Source organism: Heterodontus francisci, chromosome 15, assembly GCF_036365525.1.
Source record: "Heterodontus francisci isolate sHetFra1 chromosome 15, sHetFra1.hap1, whole genome shotgun sequence".
Classification (NCBI taxonomy): domain Eukaryota; kingdom Metazoa; phylum Chordata; class Chondrichthyes; order Heterodontiformes; family Heterodontidae; genus Heterodontus; species Heterodontus francisci.
The window spans coordinates 62395296-62417923 of NC_090385.1; the positions used below are offsets into that span (position 1 = coordinate 62395296).

The 22628-nt window shown below is 40.9% G+C and overlaps 2 protein-coding genes across 5 annotated transcripts in view; one reads left to right on the forward strand and one right to left on the reverse strand.

Annotated features, from left to right (window-relative positions):
* brcc3 (BRCA1/BRCA2-containing complex, subunit 3) lies at positions 1 to 21415 on the reverse strand. The gene is made up of 8 exons (XM_068047641.1): positions 20995 to 21415; positions 15391 to 15511; positions 14096 to 14182; positions 12561 to 12649; positions 10982 to 11037; positions 9743 to 9874; positions 3758 to 3801; positions 1 to 1759 (listed from the first exon to the last, which is right to left on the reverse strand). The coding sequence occupies exons 1-8, from the start codon at positions 21097 to 21099 to the stop codon at positions 1608 to 1610; spliced, it is 786 nt and encodes a 261-aa protein (XP_067903742.1). The 5' UTR covers positions 21100 to 21415; the 3' UTR covers positions 1 to 1607.
* Positions 21002 to 22628, forward strand: part of cmc4 (C-x(9)-C motif containing 4 homolog (S. cerevisiae)) — an 8664-nt gene continuing 7037 nt past the window's right edge. The window contains exon 1 of one of the 4 annotated variants that reach the window (XM_068047644.1): positions 21002 to 21487. The gene's annotated coding sequence lies outside the window, so the exon portion shown is untranslated. Of the gene's footprint in view, positions 21515 to 22628 lie in introns of all 4 variants that reach the window. The other 3 variants (XM_068047645.1, XM_068047643.1, XM_068047642.1) reach the window with 3 other exon arrangements.

Consider the following 22628-nt stretch of genomic DNA (forward strand, 5'->3'; position numbering starts at 1 on the left):
TATCTTATTCCACATCAGTAGAAGGCAGATTTTATTCTTAATACTGTTTAATTACAAATTACATTTTAAATACAAATATCCAATTTAACCAATACCCACATCAGTGCATATCTAGGCTGAAGGCTACAAAGCTGTTTCGGTTTATCTGCAGAGGCCAGTGCACCAGAAGTCACAAATGGGCAGTTAGTACAATAGTATTATGCAAACCAAAATTTTTATTATCCTTAGAAACTAAAATCTGGCAAGATGTGCTGCACATGTCATTACGGGTTGTGGTTGAACTATTTCTACAAAGTATTAATTCAAACCCATACAGACTCCCAGTACATTTCAGACTGGATTGTGGCTGTTGTTCCTGTACCAGTTTAACAGCTCACCAGATGTATATTAATAATTAAATGTATTCAGATCTAGCTCAGATACCAATAAACACAGCTGAATGAAAATGGTAATTCAAATTGTGCTTTAGACTGAAAAAATCAAAGGCGTGCTCAAGGTTGTTTAAGCAGTCGAATAGACAACATAGTAGATTGTAAAGTGGGGCTGTCATGTGTATTCAATTAAATCAAACTATGTAGCTTGGCTGCAGTTCAAGAGTTCCCCTTCACATCTGTAAAAGAGTCATCTGTGTGCAATTTCCTATCCCTCTTCTCACAGCTCCTATAATTCTTTTCCCTTTAGAGCTGCTAGTTCCCGATAAAAGCTGGTCCTTCTCTTGTTGACGTTCCAGGATTTGCTGTTTGTTTAATGATTCACTCAGATGCCACAGAAAGGGTCTGAAGTGCTGAAATTAGTCAATATAATGCAGAATGGTAATGTGCTGACACTCTGCTCTTGATGTCAAAGCATCCTAAATATATCTGAAGTTGAGAAGAAAATTGTTTACGCACAGAATTATCTCCACTTTACTCACCAATTCCATTCACAGGGAGAATAGCGAGAAATAAACAGTCTAACCTCTCTATATATAGCTGATGTTTTGTGATATCTTATGGCATTGAAAGATATGTTCTCCAGTATATGCCAGTTCTTAATTTTCCATCTGGCATGTACAAAAAACAAACAGAACATCTAGTGGCTAAGAGCTATCTCAAATTTCCAGTTTCCATTAGGCAGACCACAAATAAAAACACAAGCAGCCATTGTTTTGTTGACAAATTTATCAAATAGTCAACAACTTCCCCAGTCCTGATAAGTAATGTTAATTAAATCAACTTCTACCACCACATTGTGAAACTAAAAGAATGATTAGTTAAAACATTGATAGAAATTTCGTCTACGCAACAACTTCATGTAAATAGAGCCACCAATTCCAGTGCTCGACTCCTGAAATGTGGACTCCGAGATCCAGCAATGACTAGAACAATCCCCCTTTGACACAAAATCCAACCAAAGCTGCAATGTGCCTGCTTCCATTTGTTTGGGCATAAGATTGGCTTGATAGGCAAGAAAGATCAAGGACACAAAAGGAAGGTGGGTCTTAAACATGACATTAAAGTATTGCTAATAGCTTTGTTGCAGTCCAACAGCTTCCTTGCTCATCAGTAACAGAAGAATAATCTGTGTGCAATTTTCTGTCCCTCTTCCCTCAGCTCCTACAATTCCTTTCACTTTAAGGCCGCTAGTTCCTGCAGCAGCTGTTCCTTCTCCCGCTGAAGTTCCAGGATGTGCTGTTTGTTCTGATCTAGACGATCCTCCAGCCACTGTAGCAGAGGACCGCTAATGGACGACATCTGGCTACACAGATTCTTCGTGAAAACTAGAGAAATAGAAGACAAAAAGGGAAATATTTCCAGTCAAGGCATTTAACAACTTTTCAAACCATATTGGGTACATTCCACGTGGTGGATATTTTTGTTCTCAAAACATAAAACAGTTGAATCCTAAAAAATGCGTAACTAATTTAGAGCAAATAAGCACTACAAATGAAACTCTAAGTACACCAAACCCTGAATCTAGCCCACCCTTACTACAAATATTCAGAATTACACCTACTTAGTGATTTGCTCTCATCTAGGCAAATATCAAGTCAAAATGCTCATTCACAGTGATGCCTTGTACCCAATTATCTATTTTTAATTGGATCAATAATTTTACATATTCAAGAAGAATATTACTGTAGGGTAGAATATAAATTGTCTCTATTTTTGATTAGACATTTCCTCCCGATCCTTTCATTCTCTTAATTCAAGCGTTGGGATTTATTTAATAATAGGCCTGCTTTTGAGCAGGTGAATTCCCAGTTTCAGATGCATTATAGCATTTATCCAACAGCAGAGAGTGAGAAAGTTAGCTAGATGTCAGATTTCTCTAACAGATTTGGCAACTTTTTTTTGTTTTAAACTAACTTAAAGCTAACTTCTGTAATGTTGCCCTTTGAAAGCAAATAATCTACTGAATCAATTTGTTTGTGGAAAAAAAACATATGTTTCACATCGCACAGGTCGTACACCCTTTGGTGCACAATCTCAGAACTCTCTCACATTCCACATCTCATCCATCACCAAAAGCACCTATTTTCATCGAGGTAGTATCGTCTACCTCATCACCCCCGATCGTCAATGAAACCCTCATCCATGCCTTTGCTACCTCTAGGCTCAACTTCTCCAACACTACACAAGTTCTACAAATTCCAACTCACCCAGGGCTGTATACAGAAAATTTAGAGTTGTACATACTGCTTCCGCTTGTTGACCTCACCTCTCCAGCAGCTATTGGCACATGCATTTCTGGGCAGGGGTGTGGTGTGGTGTAGGGCGGTGGGGGTGCGGTGGAGGCTGGAGTCCAGGCGGCCAATACCCTAGTCAATTTTGAACTTTTGAAATGACCTCAACAATAATTATCCTTTCTCTTCCACTCAGAGATCCTATTTCCTACAGTATGCTGGAACTTTTTTCCAACTCCCCCAGTACAACAGCACTCTTCCCCTTCCCCCCATTTAGAAAGACTGAGCACTCAAAGAAAGGATTAGCTTTGTTCACTATAATCAATCTGCATCATCAACAACAATATTCGGATAAGACATTAATCAATTGTAAAAGCATATCCAATAATGGGGAACAGGAAAACACTCAGTTAACAATAAGCTCTAATTCGGGGTGGCAATTACCACAGAACATGGGTTCTTTCACAATATACTCCACATTTTAACTTACAGCTGTCAGTTCTACCTAACAACTAAAATTCTACAACCGTAATGTGATTTACACTGCCTGTGTATCTGTGGCATAGCTCCCAACATATCGCAAACACTATAAAACTTACAATGTCACAGAAAATCAGGCAGCCTCACAGCAGTATCTTAGAAGTTTCCTCAATTCAAAAAGCCTGTCTGTTTATGGCAGCAGTAATTCTTCAAGGTGCACTTGAACATAGCGCTGAACATTTTTGTTAAGGCTATGCATAAGTACTCAAAGAATACCAATCGCAAAGCTTCAAACATCACCTCTTTCACAGCTGCTTTCTGTAATTTTGTATCTTCTGTATAGAAGTTTAAGCACATAGCTAATCTTTCTCCCTGCAGAAAACCTTTGTAAATTGCGAGGAAGAGGAAAAAAGGGCTCATCTGTGAAATGGATATTTTTGACTTCCACATAGTTCCCTCCATCCTACTATTATTTCTCCAACTCTTTATGTTTTTCCAGTAATCATCAGGATCAAAGGTGTAAGTCTCCTGCTGTACTCTTCTATTATGTCACTTAATATGCCATTTTGTTTTGCAAAAATAGGGTTATGGAGGCATTGAGCCATCATCTACCTGATCCATTGTGAATCTTGGTTATAGGGTCCAGATGTGTCAGACTGAAATAAATGATAAAAAGTTACAGTTTATGGAGAAATCTTCTATTGGATACAAAAATCCACTGGCAGCAAGAAAGTGAACTAGATTAGTAAACTTTAACCATACCAAAAAAAGAGGCAAAATCCACATTAACATATACTAAGCCACTAGAATATGATTATTCTGTTTCCAATAATATGAACACTAATAAAGTAAAAGTAAATTTAAGGTGGGATGGGAGGAAGCATACTAACTGAAATGCCTGCTCCAGGGAGGAGGAACGTCTCATGATTGTGTGTATAGGAGATTGTCATGCAGAACACCACCTGCCAAGAATGAGGCACATTAATTTTGTGATATGAACATTGATTTGAAAACTGTTGCTGAAGTGAAGAAAGGACTTGTTTAAAAGAAGAATCACCAGGCTCTTGGTTGGAAAGACATTTGCATATTAACAGACAGTGCTTGTAGAGACTTCCCTTATCCAGTTTAACCCACAATGGACTTTGAGCATCAGACATTGAAGGTGAGGGAGCTCAAATTTCAGGATGACTTCTTGGATGGCCAGTGAAGTAACTTGGGATAAGTTAAAAGCACTGTCTATGGAGGAGTTGAGGAAAATGGCTGAGCGGTGTGGGATCGCTGTACGTGGCAAGCCTAGGAAGTCTGAACTCCTAAGGCTAGCGACCAACCATTTTTCCCTTGAATCTGAAGAAGTAGAAACAGGGTTGGAAGTAGACTCCGACAGGGTATTGTTAGCAAAGATACAACTGGAACAGAGGAAATGTGAATTAGAGAAGGAGAGGGAGAAAGAAAGAGCCTTCTAGAAGGAATGTGAAAAGGAAAGACAGAAAAAGGAACGAGACAGAGGAAGGGGGGGGGGAAGAGAGAGAGAGAGCGAGAATATTCCAGAAGGAATGCAAAGAGAGAGAGCTGAAGCAGCTTGAGTTAACTTGGGGGAGCGACAGAGTGACCCCACTGAAAGCATGATCAATATGGAGAAGTGTAATTCAGGGCTGGGTACAGAATTGTTAAAACTAGCTCAACTAATCCCGAAATTCAATGAGGATAATGTAGAAACATTTTTTGTGTCCTTTGAGAAACTGGTAAGGCAGCTAAAATGGCTAGCTGAGACCTGACTCTTTTATTACAAAGCAAACTAACCTGAAAAGCCCATGAGGTTTATTCCCTGTTGCCAGATGAGAGTTCATCAAATTATGAACTGACAAAAAATGCTGTCCTCGGGGCATATGAATTAGTACCCGAAGCCTATTGCCAAAAGTTTAGAACCCTCAAGAAGCAAATCAATCAAACTTATCTGGAGTTTGAAAGTAAGCAGCTGGCTTTTGACCGGTGGCTGAGGGCTCTTAAAGTACAGCTCAGATATACTCCCACTCTCCATAAAGACCCATAGAGAGGAGGAGCAGGTTCAGAGAGCCCGGCAAGCAGCCGTTCTGGCTGATGAGTTTGCTTTAATTTATAAGTCGGTTTCCCGGGGAAAACCTTTCCTAATTACCCCACAAATCCAAAAATGTCAGAGGGCGGGAAGGTGATAGAAGCCAAAGCAGTCCTGGGAGAGAAGGAAAAGCAGGAGACACAGGGGACCCTCCTCTAGCAAAAGGGAAAATGTTGTCAGCAGGAATGAGACCCGGAGACCTATCTGCTTCCATTGCAATAAGGCAGGTCATCTAAAAGCTGACTGCTGGAAACTAAAGGGAAAACCTGTAGGGTTAATCGGGGCACATCCGCTCAGTGAAGAAGGAATCCTGAAGGAAAGCACAACAGAGCAAGCTGTAGCTTTAACTACAGTAAGAGTGTAACACAGGAAGCTTACTATAGCAAATGCAGGAAAAGTTAATAGGATTTCTGAAGGTTATCCAGGTTTTGTGTTTGAAGGGAAAGTAACCCCATACCCCTTGAGTGGGGCAAACAAGCCCATAGTAATTCTCAGTGACACAGGGGCCACTAGATCCCTTTTACTGGGAAAAGGCCTGACCTTTCCCCCAGAGAGTGCAGTGAACACCAGAATGGTGGTGAATGGTATTGGAAGGCAGTGTATGCCTGTACCTGTACACCAGGTGCACTTGGAGTATGACCTAGTTTCAGGACTGGTGACCGTAGGGATTGTCCCTAGTTTGCTTGTGGACGGGGTTGACCTGCTCCTAGGTAATGATCTGGCGGGGGTGAAGGCGGTGGTCCCCCCAGTGGTGAAAGAAAGACCGCAGGAGGTCAGAGAGACAGGGCAGTGGCAGGTGACGGTTCCCTGCAGTCTCCCTGAATGTGTAATGAGTAAGGCCATGATCAAACCAGCTCCCCCAGAGGAGACTGAATTGGCACTGCAGGCAGATGAATATGAGGTCTGTCTATCCGAGACTTTCTTTAGAGAATTAGAAGACCCAGGGAATGAGTCAAATGGATTTTCCCTAGCTGAGTCTCAGCAAGCTGACCCAGTATTGCAAGAGTTAGCACAGGCTGCCCAGTCTGAAAGTGAAGCAGAGGGAGTCCCTGATTGCTACTATTTAAAGAATGAGGTACTGATGAGGAAATTGAGTTCTCCTCACAGACCAGAAAGCAAGGAGTGGACAGTTGTTCACCAGTTAGTGGTGCCGCAGAGGTACCGGAGAGAAATATTAAGATGGGCCCATGAGACTACAGTAGCTGTACATGCGAAAAACCAAAGCCCGCATAAGACAGCAGTTTGACTGGCCAAATCTCCACAAAGAAGTGGTGGAGTACAGCAAGAGTTGTCACATGTGCCAGGTTGAGAGGAAACCCCAACCTACAGTGAAAACTGCATCCCTTAAGTCCTGTACTGGTGTTAGGAGGACCCACCAGCAGAGGGCTGGTGAACTGTAAGGGACCCCCACCGAGAACAAAAGGGGACAGGCAGGCACAAGGCTGGCAAAAGGTTAGAAAGGGAAGGGGAAAAAGCGACCGAGGGCAGGTTAAAGGAAGTCTGGGAGGAATCCCGGATGAAAACCTCTACTGTCCGGTCAGCCAACCCCGAAAAATTTGAAAAGTTAGACCCCAAATCCTCTTGTGTAAATGCAGACACTAGAAGCACCCCAGCAGAGCTGCTAACAGCATTTACAGGAACCTGCAGGAACAAAGAAAGACCTCTAGGGGGCAGAGAAACCGTGAGTCTGATGCCTCACCTAGTTGAAGTGCCACAGGAGAGTGTTGTAGAGTCTGTACAAAAACCTGCAGGTAGGAGTGTTCCAGAGGACAAAGGGGAGATTAGCAAAGAATCCTCCCCCACAGTCAGAAAAAAAAGAGAACCATCCATCCCCTGAAGTCAAACGCCTTTGCATGACTCAGCAAAGCAATGAAGGAGAGTTCAGGATAGACCCGCCCACTACTGACTCTCCTGGAAAAAAAATCCAATTTAGGGCTAATGAAATCTAACTGGAAAATCTTGACTGGAAAGACATTTGCATATTAACAGACCATGCTTGTGGAGACAAAGGGGTCACCTCCCTATCCGATTTAACCCACAATGGACTTTGAGCATCAGACATTGAAGGTGAGGAAGCTCAAATTTCAGGATGACTGCTGGGATGGCCGAATCCACAAACAGATGTGGCCAGCTGGTCACATGTCTAGCCAGCTTGGCAACCTGGTTTTTCTGAATTGTACTAAGAGTTTGAACTCAGAGACTGCAGTATGCTCCTGGACTCAAAAAGACCTCTTCTGTCTGGCTCTTCCTCTCTTTCTCACGGAACTCCAAATCCATTGAAGACACATGAACCCCAAGAGAGAAAGGTCTCCTACAGCAAACAAGGTTTAAGAAGAATACTGGGCCCCAACGAAGAGCAAGATCTACCTACAATCAAGGACTCTACAGTGAGCTCGAAGAACCGTAACAAAAACCCTCTTCAGAGATTGCCTCAAACTTCTCCACTTTTTTTTCTTCTGCTCTTTTCTGTCTCTATCTGCATGTATGTAGCACGTATGCATGCTAGCGTGGGCGTGTCGTGTATCCGTAGGTGTTAAGTGAATTAGTTTAAGTTTAAATAAAGTTCAACCTTTTTTCTTTAAACCTAAGAAAACTTGTTTGGCTAGTTTCTTTGCCTTATAATTGGAAGTTATTGAACAAGGATTCACTAAGGGGGAGTTAAAAACAGTGTGTTAAAAAAAAACCCTGTTACAGTAAGACCAGGTGAAGACTGAGAGGGAACCCTAGACCCCTTTCTTACCTGGTCATAACAAGATATGAATAAAACTGATGCTTGTGCCAGTTACAGTGGTGTTACTCTATTCAAATGCACTTGTAAGAACAAGGGCAGCTTCTAAATAATGGCTTCAACAGAAGTATTCTGTTCAAAGATGTAGGAATTTCAAAGTGAAAAAAGCTTTATTAATGTGGACAGCACCAAGCTAGTTAGCTTCATGTAGTACCTATGGAATATATACTGGCTTCAATTACATCAATTAAGAAAAAAATAGATGTAACTGAACCAGGATCACAGCATTTGACCATTGTGAAGAAGGGGAAGATTGGATGGTCCATTGGATTGATTGCTGTTCTTTCGCCTCTATGAAGGAGTCAAAGTTCACTCTCTCTGAAGGCCATCAAAAGTCTTAAATAAAGTGGGTTTGACTGTCTCAATCTCATACCTGTGAGCTTGTATTTGTAGAAAAAAATATTTAGCTCAGGTTCTAACATTCAAATTTAAATCTGATGCAGATTTAAGTTTCACCCAGCATTAACGTCAGTCTAAAATAGATCACATAGATGGCTGATGTAAGCAAATGTCACACAGGGTGCTCTTTGAAGGCTTGGATTGTTGGGGTAAAGTATCTGTATCTGACCCATGTCGTATTTAATTTTGTTGCACTTGATGATGGCACTAGGTGCCCAAAGGGCACTAACATTCCAGCATTAGCACCCCGTTTTGCTAAGCACAACAATAGTTTAAAAAGGAAAACAAAACCATTAATACAAATGTTTATATTAAAAAAAAATTCAACAGAACCATAATGTGACTGACAAAACCATAACATAATTCATTTTTATGACATGGGGAGAGAATATAGTATAGTTCTTTAGTCTGCACTGTAATGCAGATTCAGTACAGCACTGACCTCAGTGCTTTCTCTCCATAGTGATCACATATCCACTCAAAGGATTAAATGGTTGCAACTGAACTCCTGGACTTCATGGACAATAGATCATATATACAACATAAACATAGGAACACAAGGACAGGAGTAGCTTATTTAGCCCTCGAGCCTGTTCCGCCATTCAAAGGGATCATGGCTGATCTGTGACCTAACTCCATATACCTGCCTTTGTCCCATATCCCTAATTCCTTCGGTTAATAAAAATCTATCAAGCGCAATTCAAAATTAATAACTGATCTAGCAAAAATTGCCATTTACAGAAGTTCCAAATTTCTACTACCCTTTGCATGAAGAAGTGTTTCCTAATTTCCATCCTGAAAGGTCTGTCTCTAATTTTTTTGACTATGGCCCCTAGTTCTAGACTTCCTAAGCAGCGGAAATTTTTTCTCCCAATCTACCGTATCTATTCCCCTTGTTAACCTAAAAACTTCAATCAAATCAGCCTTTAACCTTCTAAGTTCCAGGGAATACAATGCCAGTTTGTGTACTCTCTCCTCATAATTTAACCCTTGCAGTCCAGGTTATCATTCTAATAAATCTATGCTCCTCCCTTCTTCCTAAGGTGTAGTGCCCAGAACTGCTCACAGTACACCAAATGTGGTCTAACCAGGGCTTTGAATAGCTGAAGCATGACTTTTATCCCCTTATAGTCTATTCCTCTCAATATAAAAGCCAGCATTTCATTAGCTATTTTGATCATTTTCTGTACCTGTTCATGACATTTTAATGATCTGTGTACCTGGAATCATAAATCACTTTGGATCTCGTACTGTTTCTAGCTTTTCACCATTTAAATAATGCCTGATACACAAAGCTACATCTCATTTTTTACTGTACCTGTGAATTCTTCTATAAGCATCCTGCTCCTCCTGACAAAGAATTTTTGGAAGTTCCACAGCAGACTCCAGGCACACTTTACCAATGGTTTCATGGGGAACTACGTGGATAGGAATTTCTATTCGTTCATACCTGTAACCAAATTATCAAAGGTTAATGCCATTCAGGTGACATCCTATCCCAGGGGTCTGCAACATTTTTTCCTTACCCGAAAAGCCTTTTTAAAAAAAAAAATGCCTAAAATTAAAACTATTGGGCGCCACAAGACGTAAATTAGGCATTTCTAAACCAAAATACTTGACAAACTGTAAAGTCTCTGGTACAATGCATACTTTCATTATATAATAAAAAGTGTTGAATTTATGTATCAATAGAAAGAAAAATCAAAATTAAAATAGCCCCAACTCTGAATTATTGCAGTTTTTGACTTTTTTAAAAAAACTATAATTTTGTCAGTAAATTTATTTTTAAAATAAACATTAGGTTAAATTAAGACAATTTTTTGGCTATTGATTCTCATGATCAAAAAAATAGTTTCTAATAGCATATTTAGAAAGATTTATCATCTCAGATATAATAGAAACAATAATGGCCGCAACCATAAATCCTGTTCCTTGAACCAAAGACAATATCTAGAACTATGGTGTAGCTATACCACTCAAACAGATTTATTTAGAGAATTATGTTGTTTCTTGTTAAAATAATCATTTGAAACTGTAAAGTGTAGCATAATGATTAGCCTTTTATCCCTACAATACAAACATGGCTCTTACTTTTCTTGACCTCATTTTTTTTAGGCTTTTTCACGTTTCTGCGATCCAACTGAAAAAAGTTGGGAACTGCAAACAGTTCCGGAGCCGTAGGTTGCAGATCCCTGTCCTAGCCTATAAGCTTAGTTCAAGTACTTTACGATGTTTGTATGACCCCAGAGATTAGATTACAGCCCTACCAACTTTTACATATTTTATGCACAAGTCTCAAACTTGAAATTGTTTTTGTCCACCAACTGGTTATCTCACACAGAGTTCAACCCCTGACAGAGAAGGCAAGCAATCAGCTCTTGTGAAAAGTACCCTAAAATTAAAGTGAAGACATATGCATGGATGAGCCAACTCTCCAATTTGTCCATTCCTTTCTATTGACGTTTCCCCATAATAAGATTAAACACCTCACATTAAAAACCAAGATCCTTGGTATATATTATTTTCACTAGAATAACATAGACTGCATTATACTTACTCAGAACCTTTCTGCGCTTGAATTGACTGGAAACAGGTATAGAGAACTCGGCCGGTCTGTAGGAAACATGTAAAAAGGCAAAATATATTGATTAATCCGGCCATCTAAATTTTTTATGTCTTCTCAACAAGCTAATTAAACTGGTAAGAGCTACCACAAAATCTGGATGGAATTTAATCATTAACTGTTCACATAAACATGCTGCTTCTTGGAATTGTAATAATTTTGCAGGAAAGCACTGAGACCTTAGCTAACCTTGCTCTGGAAGCGATTTAGTAAATCATCCTTTCTCTTTATGGTCATGTATTCAAATCTAAGCCAGATTGAAGAAATAAGCGTGATTTATCTCTCTGATGGATGTTTACATCATGGATATAAAATGAGTTTGGAGCAGTATCAACCTAAGCCAGAGCACAAAACTATTGATAAGTCAATACAAATTGGCAATCACACTCTTCAAGGAAACAAGGAGGGTTTATCTGGGAAATGAAGATGTTAGAGAAGTGCAGAAGATAGTACTCTCTTTAGTTTGGATTTTTAACTCATTCATAGTATGTGGTCATCACCGGCAAGGACTGTATTTCTTGCCCATCTCTAACTGCCCTTGAGAAGATGATGGTGATCTGCCTTCTTAAATCACTGCAGTCCGTGTGGTGAAGGTGCTCCCATACTGCTGTTAGGTAGGGGGTTCCAGGATTTTGTTCCACCAATGATAAAGGAATGGCAATCTGTTTCCAAGTCAGGATGGTGTGTGACTTGGCAGGGAACTCAGAAGTGCTGGTATTTCCATGCGCCTGCTGCCCTTGACCTAATTAAGGCTGCCATGTTGGAGCAATAGCTGCCACTTGAGCACTTGTTGACAGTGATTGCAAAAATATTCTCCTGCGCAGCTCTGATGCCCTTCAAATAAAAAAATGGAAAATGCACTACAGGTCAATTGACATCTGAAAAGGAAAGACAGAAAAGAACTTGGTTTTAGATGGTGCTTTTCATGTTCTTAGGTCATTCCAAAATGCTTCACAGCCAATGAATTACTTTTGAAGTGAAGTCATGGTAGTTTTGTGAGAAAACATAGCAGAAAACTTGTACGCAGTAAGATCCAAATGAGATGAATGAACAATTAATCTGTTTTTGGAGGTGTTGTTTAGCAGCTATGTGTTGGCCAGGAAACCAGCAGAACTCCCTGATCTTCTTCAAATGGTGCTGAAGTCGTTTACATCCACCTGAAAAGGACTGTTTAATGTCTCCTCCAAAAGATGGCACCTCCAATAATGCAGAAATCCCTCAGAATTGATGCTAACGGATCTGCAGTGCATTCTCAGCATTTTCTACATTTTTATTTCAGATTTTCAGTTTGTTTTAAGATCACAACAAAAGGATAACTTACCAAGAAAATGACAAGTTATCCTTTTGTTCTGTCTGACATCAGCAAAGGGTGCACTAATGTCGCTTGTTAAAAGCCACTAAAGGGCAACAAAAGGCCCAGTGATTTTCTCTCACACCTTTTGAGGAAGCAGTAAACCACTGCTGACTTCCACCAAAGGAACGAACGCACAAAAGAACAGAGAGCAATATAGACCTTGGTGTTCTTGTCCTCAATGAAACAGGAGAAGATCAGCCCTACGAAGCCCTGGTCCATCATCTGGTACATGGCCTGAGTACGGACATCTGACAGAGATAACAGAGAAATTACATAGAAATTGATCATGCTTTACTTCTTGAACAGATTACTTATGTGCAAACTGAACTGGCAAGGAAACGAAATGGACTCCAAACTATTCCAACAAAAAGACTTTAACATAGTTTGGATCTGAATTGGCATATTAGGGGCGAAACAGATTTTATTGGCAAGATACAACCTTATTGTGACCTATTGTTCGTGGGATGTGGGCGTCGCTGGCTAGACCATCCCTAATTGCCCTTGAGAAGGTGGTGGTGAGCCACCTTCTTGAACCGCTGCAGTACTTGGAGTGCTGCTACACCAACAGTGCTGTTCGGAAAGGAGTTCCAGGATTTTGACCCAGAGACAGTGAAGAAATGGAAATATAGTTCCAAGTCAGGATGGTATGTGGTATGGTGTAGGATGGTAATGCATAACATCCCAATAGCCAACATAATAAGAAGATAGCCCTCCTGCAGATTTACTAGAAAAACCTTCAAGTGAAAATATCTACTGCCCAAATAGTGAACAGGAAAGAATCATTTTTTCTCTTTTTTAACAGATACAAACAAAACATTGAGAAGTCACAATGCTGCATGTTATATTACAAAATTTCTCACAAATTAAAAACACTGGGTAAGCTCACTGATGGCTTAGGAGCAAATGCAAAACCATGCAAAATGATAAGTACAAACGTGAAAGGCCTTTTGGTCTATTTAGTTCATCTTTAAATGCAAGTCTATGGTCGTCTGTCGAAGCATCCAAATGTCTCTTTAGTAACTTGAATCCATTAGACTCAGATTCCAGGTTCCAGATTCTGTGCTAAGTTCGCCAGTCTAGGAAATCAACAAAGATACTCCAACTGGGTTCTAAAATGCAAAGCTAGGCAGGAGGGAGGGGGGGGGGGGGGGGGGGGGAGAAAAAAAAAAATCAACAAAAAAAAAAAATCGGCCTGAGTTCCTATGTCAGTTCATCATCCAGTGAACCCTGCTGGTAGGTGCACGTGCTGTGGACAACCAGTTAAAATACAAATCAGGTCAGATATGATGCCTTTAACAATCAAATGGCCAGAAAAATACATGTGATAGATTTTAAAATGCGATCTGGGCAGTAAAGTTGGCGTATTGGATTGGTCACTCGTTCCGCACATGGCCGATTTTTCTTTTCCATCGGAGTTGGTGGGCAGGAAGATCGGGCGGAGTGTATAATGAACAGCCAATCTGCAACGCCAACCTCAACATCCAGCAGTGCAAGTTAAAATCTATCTCAGTGTCTTGGCTCATACATTAAAAAAAATCTAGTTGAGCAAGGTACCAGAGGCCTGTCAAAACTGTGGCAGAAAGGAGCAAAGGCGAAAAAGATCACTGCTAACAAGGAATACCTACTCTCTAAACTGCTCACACAGGAGATGTTGGTTCCACTGTTACTTGATGCCCAGTTAAGTAATGACTTACCTACGTGTGAAGGCCATACGGTGATATGAGGGTGAGAATGGTACCATCCCACCACTCTCATTGGGCGGCCAGTCATTTCAGCTAACCTGTGCGAGTTGTCAAAGATTATATATAAAACCTCTACTACCAAAAGGTAATGCATCTGCCCCTGAATTCTGCAAACCCACAAGTTCTATATAATGCAATCCTCCCTAGAACCCAGTGATATCAAAGTCTTACAGCACACCAAAAGTGAACTTCTAATCTAAATAGAAATACAGAAAAATAAGGTTGTGAAGGAATATTCAGTTTAAAAAAAAAATTCCTTCTTATCCCAGTATCTCCCAGTTGAATAGGCAAAAAGTTTACATTTGTCCGTTTCATATTTTGATATAGTACAGAGACATACTCTACATCTCCTAAGAAGTTTTATTCTGCATCTAACTTATAAACTCACATATAAGACTAACATTGATATGTCTTTATATAGAACCAAGAATTAGAGGTTGGGGGGTGGGGGGGGGGGGGGGGGGTAAGGGGTGGCCCATTTTGTAAGTAGATCACATCCTTCCTTGGGTTTCTTTCTAGTGGAGAAATTTCTCTAAAGACAGTGGACTCAGCAACAGTATACCAATGTATTCCTATTCGCTAAATGTCAGCTGTTGCTAAGCTGCTCCAGTGCTGTGATATTTAAATGACAACTTTCCCTTCTGACTCGTGTGTCCAGGCTTCTGTTTCTGATTTTCTGACAGCCCAGCAGGATAGATGCAGGGAAAAAATACAAAATCAGCAACAGAAGCCAGGACTAAAATCAAAATTGCCACTGAAATATGACAACAATAGCGTACTGGAGAAATAAGCTAATGGGAATGCACTGCACGAAATGAAAGTGTATTTGTGGATCTGTCTACCTATACAAAAGGGAGAATTTAGGTTATTAGAAGTCATTTTGGCCTTCAATTTATGTGGAGGTTATGGATTTTTTTGGGTGGATATTGTGGGTTGCCTTGTACACGAGTAAATATGGTAACAAATGCTGTATCTGACCAGGGTCTGCTTCACAAGGTGATGGAGGAGGAAACTTTACTCTCCATCTAACCCATGTTATGTTCAATCTGGAACTGCCTAATGAGGACACTGGGTGCAAAGATCCTTATTCCCCAGCATTTAGATACCTCAATCTTGATAAAATATGAAAAAAATCTGACAACATTTGCAATAGGTAATGTTGCATCTGCTGGCCAAAAATGTGATTGTTTGTGAATCCCAGTGTCTATCGTAATCGTAATCTCTATTTTGGCATCACTGAAAGGATATTTCAGCTTCAGTTGAGGCTGCAGAAAGTTGCTCTGGAGAAATTTCCACCCGATCCTTGCGCTTGTCTGAGCGGCGTAGAATGATGACAGAATGAATGTGAACTATCCTACTTGTGTCAACCTAAGGAAAAAAAATGAAGAAGTTTATTATCTTCCATTTCTTTCCTAGCCGATCAAAGGGAATTGGTGACACACTGGATTAGAACATCATCTCTCATCCCTGGAACCTGGTCTCGCATCCAGCCAGATACAGATGAAAATCTCCACTCTCTCTGCTGACTGTGAACATCCTAACTGAAGTGAGCTTGTGCAGTTTCAAACAAACTGAGACCAGTGTGAGAAATAGAAATGTTACACTGGTGCAGTACAGCTTGATCTATTGAGAATCCAATTGAGACACATTATTGGAGTAGAATAGAGCGAACTCTGCATCTCATTGATGTTATATCTGACCTAGGAGTACTTAATGCTGACACTGGATAACTAAAATTTAAAGTGTTCTATTCCCCCACTGGTAACATCCTTCACTGACTAAAATAAAACTGAATAAAACAAAACACAAAAATACTGAGGAATGCTGGGAATTTTCATGGTAGTTCTCCAATCAACCTTCATAACTTTCGTGAAAACACTGTTTATGTGGTGAAATCTGGGTTTCCACCAATCTTGAAGTGGAGACGGTCAATTGAGAGAATCTCCGAGGAAACTCCCGAGATAGTCTGTTCTTTTTAGATTGAATCTACATACTACATACTGCCTTGCAATGCCTGGAAATATTTATACAGCAGAGACCAGGAGGAGTGGGAGCTGAGCATTAGCAAAGTGGGATAAAAGGCATGTGGCAGAGCAAGCATGTGGCCGGAAGCCACATCAGAATGAGGTTGGACTCAGTATGGAGAGGAAGGAACGGCAGAACCTGAGGGAACTAAGACCAGTATCAAGGGTAAGTATTGAGGTAAGGATCTAAGATAATAAACTAAAATAATTAAATAGAGTTTTTATTCTTAAGTTTGTTTTTAAAGTCTTAAGTTTTACTTCTGATACATTTAGTTCGTAGTCCGATTAACAGAGGTATGGCAGGGCATCTCATCTAATTAGGTGCACATCCGGCTCCATGTGGGAACTCCAAAAAGCTTTGTGTCCTGGACAACCACATGTGCAGTAAGTGTCATTAACTGGAGGAGTTTGAGCTCCAGGTTTTGGAGCCTGAGCAGCAGCAGAAATCACAGTGGTGCATCCACGAAATTGAGAGTTTTGTGGATGGCATTTTTCTAAAGGTGGTCATCTGCAGCTTAAGGGCATGCAGGCAGAAAGGAATGGATGGCTGTCAGATAGTCAAGCAGGACCAGGTAGGTAGTGCAGGAGATCCCTGAGTGCATCTTGCTCTCCAACCAGTATTCAGTTCTGGTTTCTCTGGGGAATGCAGCCAGAGCCAAGTCCACGGGTAGCTCAGCTGTACAAGGAGGCAGGAACAAGATTGGGAAAGCAATAGCGATAGAGGAATATAGAAGATATATTTATTCAGAGAAGTGAAAAAGGAAAGAGGTAAAGAGAGAGTATGAGAAGAGACTGACAGCTAACATAAAAGGGACTCCAAAGGTCATCTATAGGTATATAAATAGCAAAAGGATAGCATGAGGGTGTGCCAATTAGGGACTAAATAGGGGATTTACGCATGGAGGCAGGGGGCAGGGCTGAGGTACTAAATGAGTACTTTGCAGCTGTCTTTACCAAGGAAGAAGATACTGCCAAAGACACAGTAAAAGAGGAGGTGTTTGAGTTACTGCTTGGCTAAAAATTGATAAAGACCAGGTATTAAAAAAGGTTGGCTGTACTAAAGGTTCATAAGTCACCAGGACCAGATCAGATGCCTCCGAGGATATTGAGGGAAGTATGGGTGGAAATTGCGAAGCGCAGTGGTTAGCACCGCAGCCTCACAGCTCCAGCGACCCGGGTTCGATTCTGGGTACTGCCTGTGCGGAGTTTGCAAGTTCTGCCTGTGACCGCGTGGATTTTCGCCGGGTGCTCCGGTTTCCTCCCACAGCCTAAGACTTGCAGGTTGATAGGTAAATTGGCCATTATAAATTGCCCCTAGTATAGGTAGGTGGTAGGGGAATGGGGGGAAGGTGGGGATGTGGTAGGAATATGGGATTAATAGTATAAATGGGTGGTTGATGGTCGGCACAGACTCGGTGGGCCGAAGGACCCGTTTCAGTGCTGTATCTCTAAATAAAAAAATAAATAATCTCCCAAATCTCCTTAGGTTCGGGGGCGGTTCCAGAATACTGGAGAATTGCAAATGTTAAACCCTTGTTCAGAAACGATAAGGTCAAACCCAGCAACTGCAGGCCAGTCAGTTTAACCTTGATGGTGGAAAAGATTTTAGAAATGATAATCTGGGACAAAATTAACAGTCACTTGGACAAGCGTGGATTAACTAAGGAACACCAGCACGGATCTGTTAAAGGCAAATCGTGTTTTAACTAACTTGATTGAAGTAACAGAAAGGGTTGATGAAGGTATTGCGATTGAAGTGGCATACATGGACTTGCAAAAGGCATTTCATAAAGTGACACATAATACACTTGCCAGCAAAGTTGGAATAAAAGGGAAAGTGGCAGCATGGATATGAAATTGGTTGAATGACAGGAAACAGAGAGTAGTGGTGAACGGTCGGTTTGTGGACTGGGGGTAGGTACACAGTGGGGTTCCCCATTGATCGGTATTAGGACCACTAATTTTCTTGATATATGTTAATGACCTAGACTTGGGTGTACAGGGCACAATTTCAAAATTTGCAGATGACACATAACTTGGAAGTATTATGAACTGTGAGGAGGAGAGTGATAGACTTCAAGAGGATATAGACAGAATGGTGGAATGGATGGACACATGACAGATGAAATTTAATGCAATGGAGTGTGAAGTGATACATTTAGGTAGGAAAAACGATGAGAGGCAATATAAGATAAAGGATACAATTCTAAAGGGGGTGCAGGAACAGAGAGACATGGGGGTATATGTACACAAATCATTGAAGATGCCAGTGCAGGTTGAGAGAGAAGTTTAAAAACATGCAGGATATAAATAGGGGCATAGAGTACAAAAGCAAGGAAGTATTGTGTTTAATTCTGCGCACCACATTTTAGGAAGAATGTGAAGGCTTTAGAGAGGGTACAGAAGAGATTTACCACAATGGCTCCAGGGTGAGGAACTTCAGTTACTTGGATAGATTGGAGAAGCTGGGGTTGTTCTCCTTTGAACAGAAGGTTGAAAGGAGATTTGACAGAAGTATTCAAAATCATGAGTGGTATAGACAGAGTTGATAGAGAGAAATTGATCCCATTGGTGGAAAAATCGAGAACCAGAGGACACAGATATAAGGTGATTGGCAAAAGAACTAATAGTGACATGAGGAAAATCTTTTCAAAGCAGCGACTGGTTAAGATGTGGAATGCACTGCCTGAGAGTGTGGTAGAGGCAGATTCAAACGGGAAATGAATAAGCACCTGAAGAGAAAATATTTGCAGAGCTACGGGGAAAGGGTAGGGGAGTGTGCATAGCTGAGTTGGTCTTGCAGAGAGCTGGCATGGACATGATGAGTTGATTGCCCTCCTTCGGTGCTGTAATCATTCAGTGATTCGATGAGCAGTTGGTTTCCATGCATTTTCTCCAGTTAAGTACTACTTCTCTCAGGAAAGCAGCAACTGCAAATAAATTATTTACAATTTCATACGGAGGTAAATTATTGTAGCGCTTGGACATATTTTGAATAATTTAAATCTTCACTATCAGTAGTCCATTAATAATATCTGATAATTGTCATCAATTGTTTTGAAAAAGTGCATTTGTATTTAATTCAACCAAAATTCCCTTTGCCTGAAAATCCTAGTAGGTCAAATATCACATGAATAATTAGTGTGCAGCTAAATAAAATTTTTCACATTTATATAAGAATCCTGAAATGTTTTGAGACTTCAGTTATAATCTTAGACAAATATCTGAATGCTTTTATAAATGAAACTACCAACACAAGTACAGAATTGCAAGCTGCTAAGGAGCACTGAAACCTAGGTGATTCAAGGAACAGAAAGAACAGAAATTGAAGCTTGGTTGCTATTGGGTGACTGAACTTGTTGTATCCTCCCCCAGATATGAACAATGATAACTAATAGCTAGTTTCTGGGCTGAGTTACACAGTTGTTGAGTTCAGTCAGTAATGGACTAAACACCTTGGACTGTTGCGGAGATGGTGGTGGACCAAATCCCCTTTGCTGGAGGTAATGCTATATCAAGACATTTCTCAGAATTTTAATACTATAAATCACTATTGAGGGGAATAGTATAGATGCATTTAAGGGGAAGCCAGATAAGCATATCAGGGAGAAGGAAATAGAGGGTTATGCTGATAGAGTTAGATGAGGAAGGACGGGAGGAGGCTTGAATGGAACATAAACACCATCTTGAACTGGCTAGGCTGAACCTATAGTCTATGTAATTCTAGGTCTATGCACAATAGTGGGGCTCCCAGATACCACAGGGATTTCCCCATGCACAGAAAAAAACTATTTAAATGTTTCTCCTACCCTTAACTACAGCCTAAATGAATACTTTTTAAGCAGACACAATCTAAACCGGACAACCGGTTGGGCAGGGAACATAGGAATTACTTGACGAAGAAAGGCAAAAGGTCCATCTAGTTCACCTTTTACCATTCTGGTAGATGTATGATACAATTATAGTGGAGTCATTGACTAGAATCATAGCAATCACTCTCCATCAATTACTCTTAAAAAAAAATGTGAGCAAAACCCAATTTCAGTCAGTAATGGACTAAACACCTTGGACTGTTGCTGAGATGATGGTGGACCAAATCCCTTTGCTAGAGGTAATGCTATATCAAGACATTTCTCAGAACTTTAATGCTATAAATCACTATTGAACCATAGGTCCAAAGTCACTTGTTCTTCCCAAGCATGCTACACTTACCACATGTCAGGTCTCAAAATAACTCATATATGGTATCCCAAATATTATTTCCTGAAAGAAACCTATCAATTTGCATTTGAATTAAACAATAACAACAACTTCCACCATCTCTACAGTGAGCCTATTGGAATATTGTTTCCACACAGGGCTGGGCTCACAGCTTGAGTTCCAAGATTTGCTCTGAAATAACCTTAGTAATTAATCCTGTACATTAATTGGGGGGACTAATTGGATTAGCTCTTTCAAAACCCCAGAACAAGCAGCATGGGGCGAATGACCTCCTGCTGCGCTCTACGATTCTGTAAGAAGCATCCCATTGACGGTCCAGTAGAAAATCAGGCAGTGCCAGTAGGCTTGTCCTGGTTATAGGATGGAGCAGCCATTATAATGATGGCCACAGGCCTGATTCCTAGGGCAATGCCCCAGTTTGTAGCGGGCGGCAGACACCAGGCCTCCCTCCTTACTAAAGTTCTGAGGAGGGGACGGGGAGGCCGGGTAGCGAAGGTAACAGTCCCCAGTCCCATTGCTAAGATGAGGCCCTGGTTGTCGGGAAGGGGGCGGTTGCTAGGGTGACGGTCTCCCAGTCCGGTTGCTAAGGAAAGGCTCGAGAGGTACCTCTCCAATACAGAGTCCCATCACTTCCTCTTTTTCTGTGGACAGGGCGTGATTCAAACATACGAGGAATGCGTCCGAGTCCAGATGAACCCCGCACACCGCCATGTCCGCTTGGCCGATGCTGGGAATCAAATCTCAACTCGATTTAACCAAACCGGATCCTCCGCCTTCCCGACAACAGAAAGAACAGTCGACGCCGGATGAAAAACGCGCGTCGCAACTGGGTTCCGGGGCATTCGTCGAGTGACATTGTACCAATAGCCCAAAAAGATGAGTGATAATAGTGTATTTAAAGTTCAAGGTTGGGGGAATTTGCATTATTCACATCGGTGGCTATAACGCAGGTTTGAGGAAATGTTAATATTTGCTTCTCATCGGTTCATTCTGCAGCGAGGTCTGAGCTGAACCCGAACAGGTTATGAGGTGACACCGACGCTTCACTGCAGGTAAAGGGCGGGGGGGCGGTGTCTGGAAACAGGGTGAAGGCAACTTGGTGAGAAAACACATCACTCTTAAAATGGCAAGTTATTATAGTTCACGGCAGTTTCTTTAAATCGACTCCTAAAGAGAACGTATTAACTTTTGTATTTTGAGATTCATAAGCATCCCCCAGCCAGGAGTACAAATAAAGTAGAACAAACACATCAATCTTGGCGATTGTAGATCTGTCGATGTTAAAGCAAGTTTGCGACTAAAGAGAGAAACTGGGTGCAAACACACGGAGATTTTTTTTTTACATAGATGAGATACACCACATTAGTTATCTTTAAACCAAAATCTTTAAGACTTGATAGGTTTGTGTTTGGGAGTACGATATGTCTTGGGTTGGGGCGGGGTGTGGGGAGGTGGTGGTAGTTGATTGTGGAGGTAATTACAATATATCGAAGTATCAGCATAGATGTCCCTGCTCTCATGCTCACATCTCTGTCCTGGGATTGCTGCAGTGTTCCAGTGAACATCAACGCAAGCTCGAGGAACAGCATCTCATCTACCGATTAGGCACACTACAGCCTGCCGGACTGAACATTGAGTTCAATAATTTCAGAGCATGACAGCCCCCCACTTTACTTTCATTTTTAGTCATTTTTAGTTATTTTTTCTTTTTTTTTGCATTCCTTTTTACATTTTTTGCATTTATTTCATTTCATCTTAGTTTGTTCAGTTTGCTTACCCACTGTTTTTTTCAGGTTGTTTTTCTTCAGGTTTGCACTTGCTGATGTTCTATATTCAGTATATTCACACCTAATCTGTACTAATGCTTTGTCTTTCAAAACACCATTAACATATTGTTTGCCTTTGCTCTGTGACCTTTTGGTCAGCTATGTGGCCTGGTCCAATCTGCACCTTCTCCTTTGTTATCTCTTGCCCAACCCCCACCTCACTTGTTTATAATCTGTGACTTTTCTAATATTTGTCAGTTCCGAAGAAGGGTCACTGACCCGAAACGTTAACTCTGCTTCTCTTTCCACAGATGCTGCCAGACCTGCTGAGTGAATCCAGCATTTCTTGTTTTTGTTTCAGATTTCCAGCATCCGCAGTATTTTGCTTTTATATGAGAAGTAGGGGAGTTCTATTTTAAGAAATGGACTTTGGGTACCTAATTTATATGTTCAAAATTTCTGGACAATTTTGTC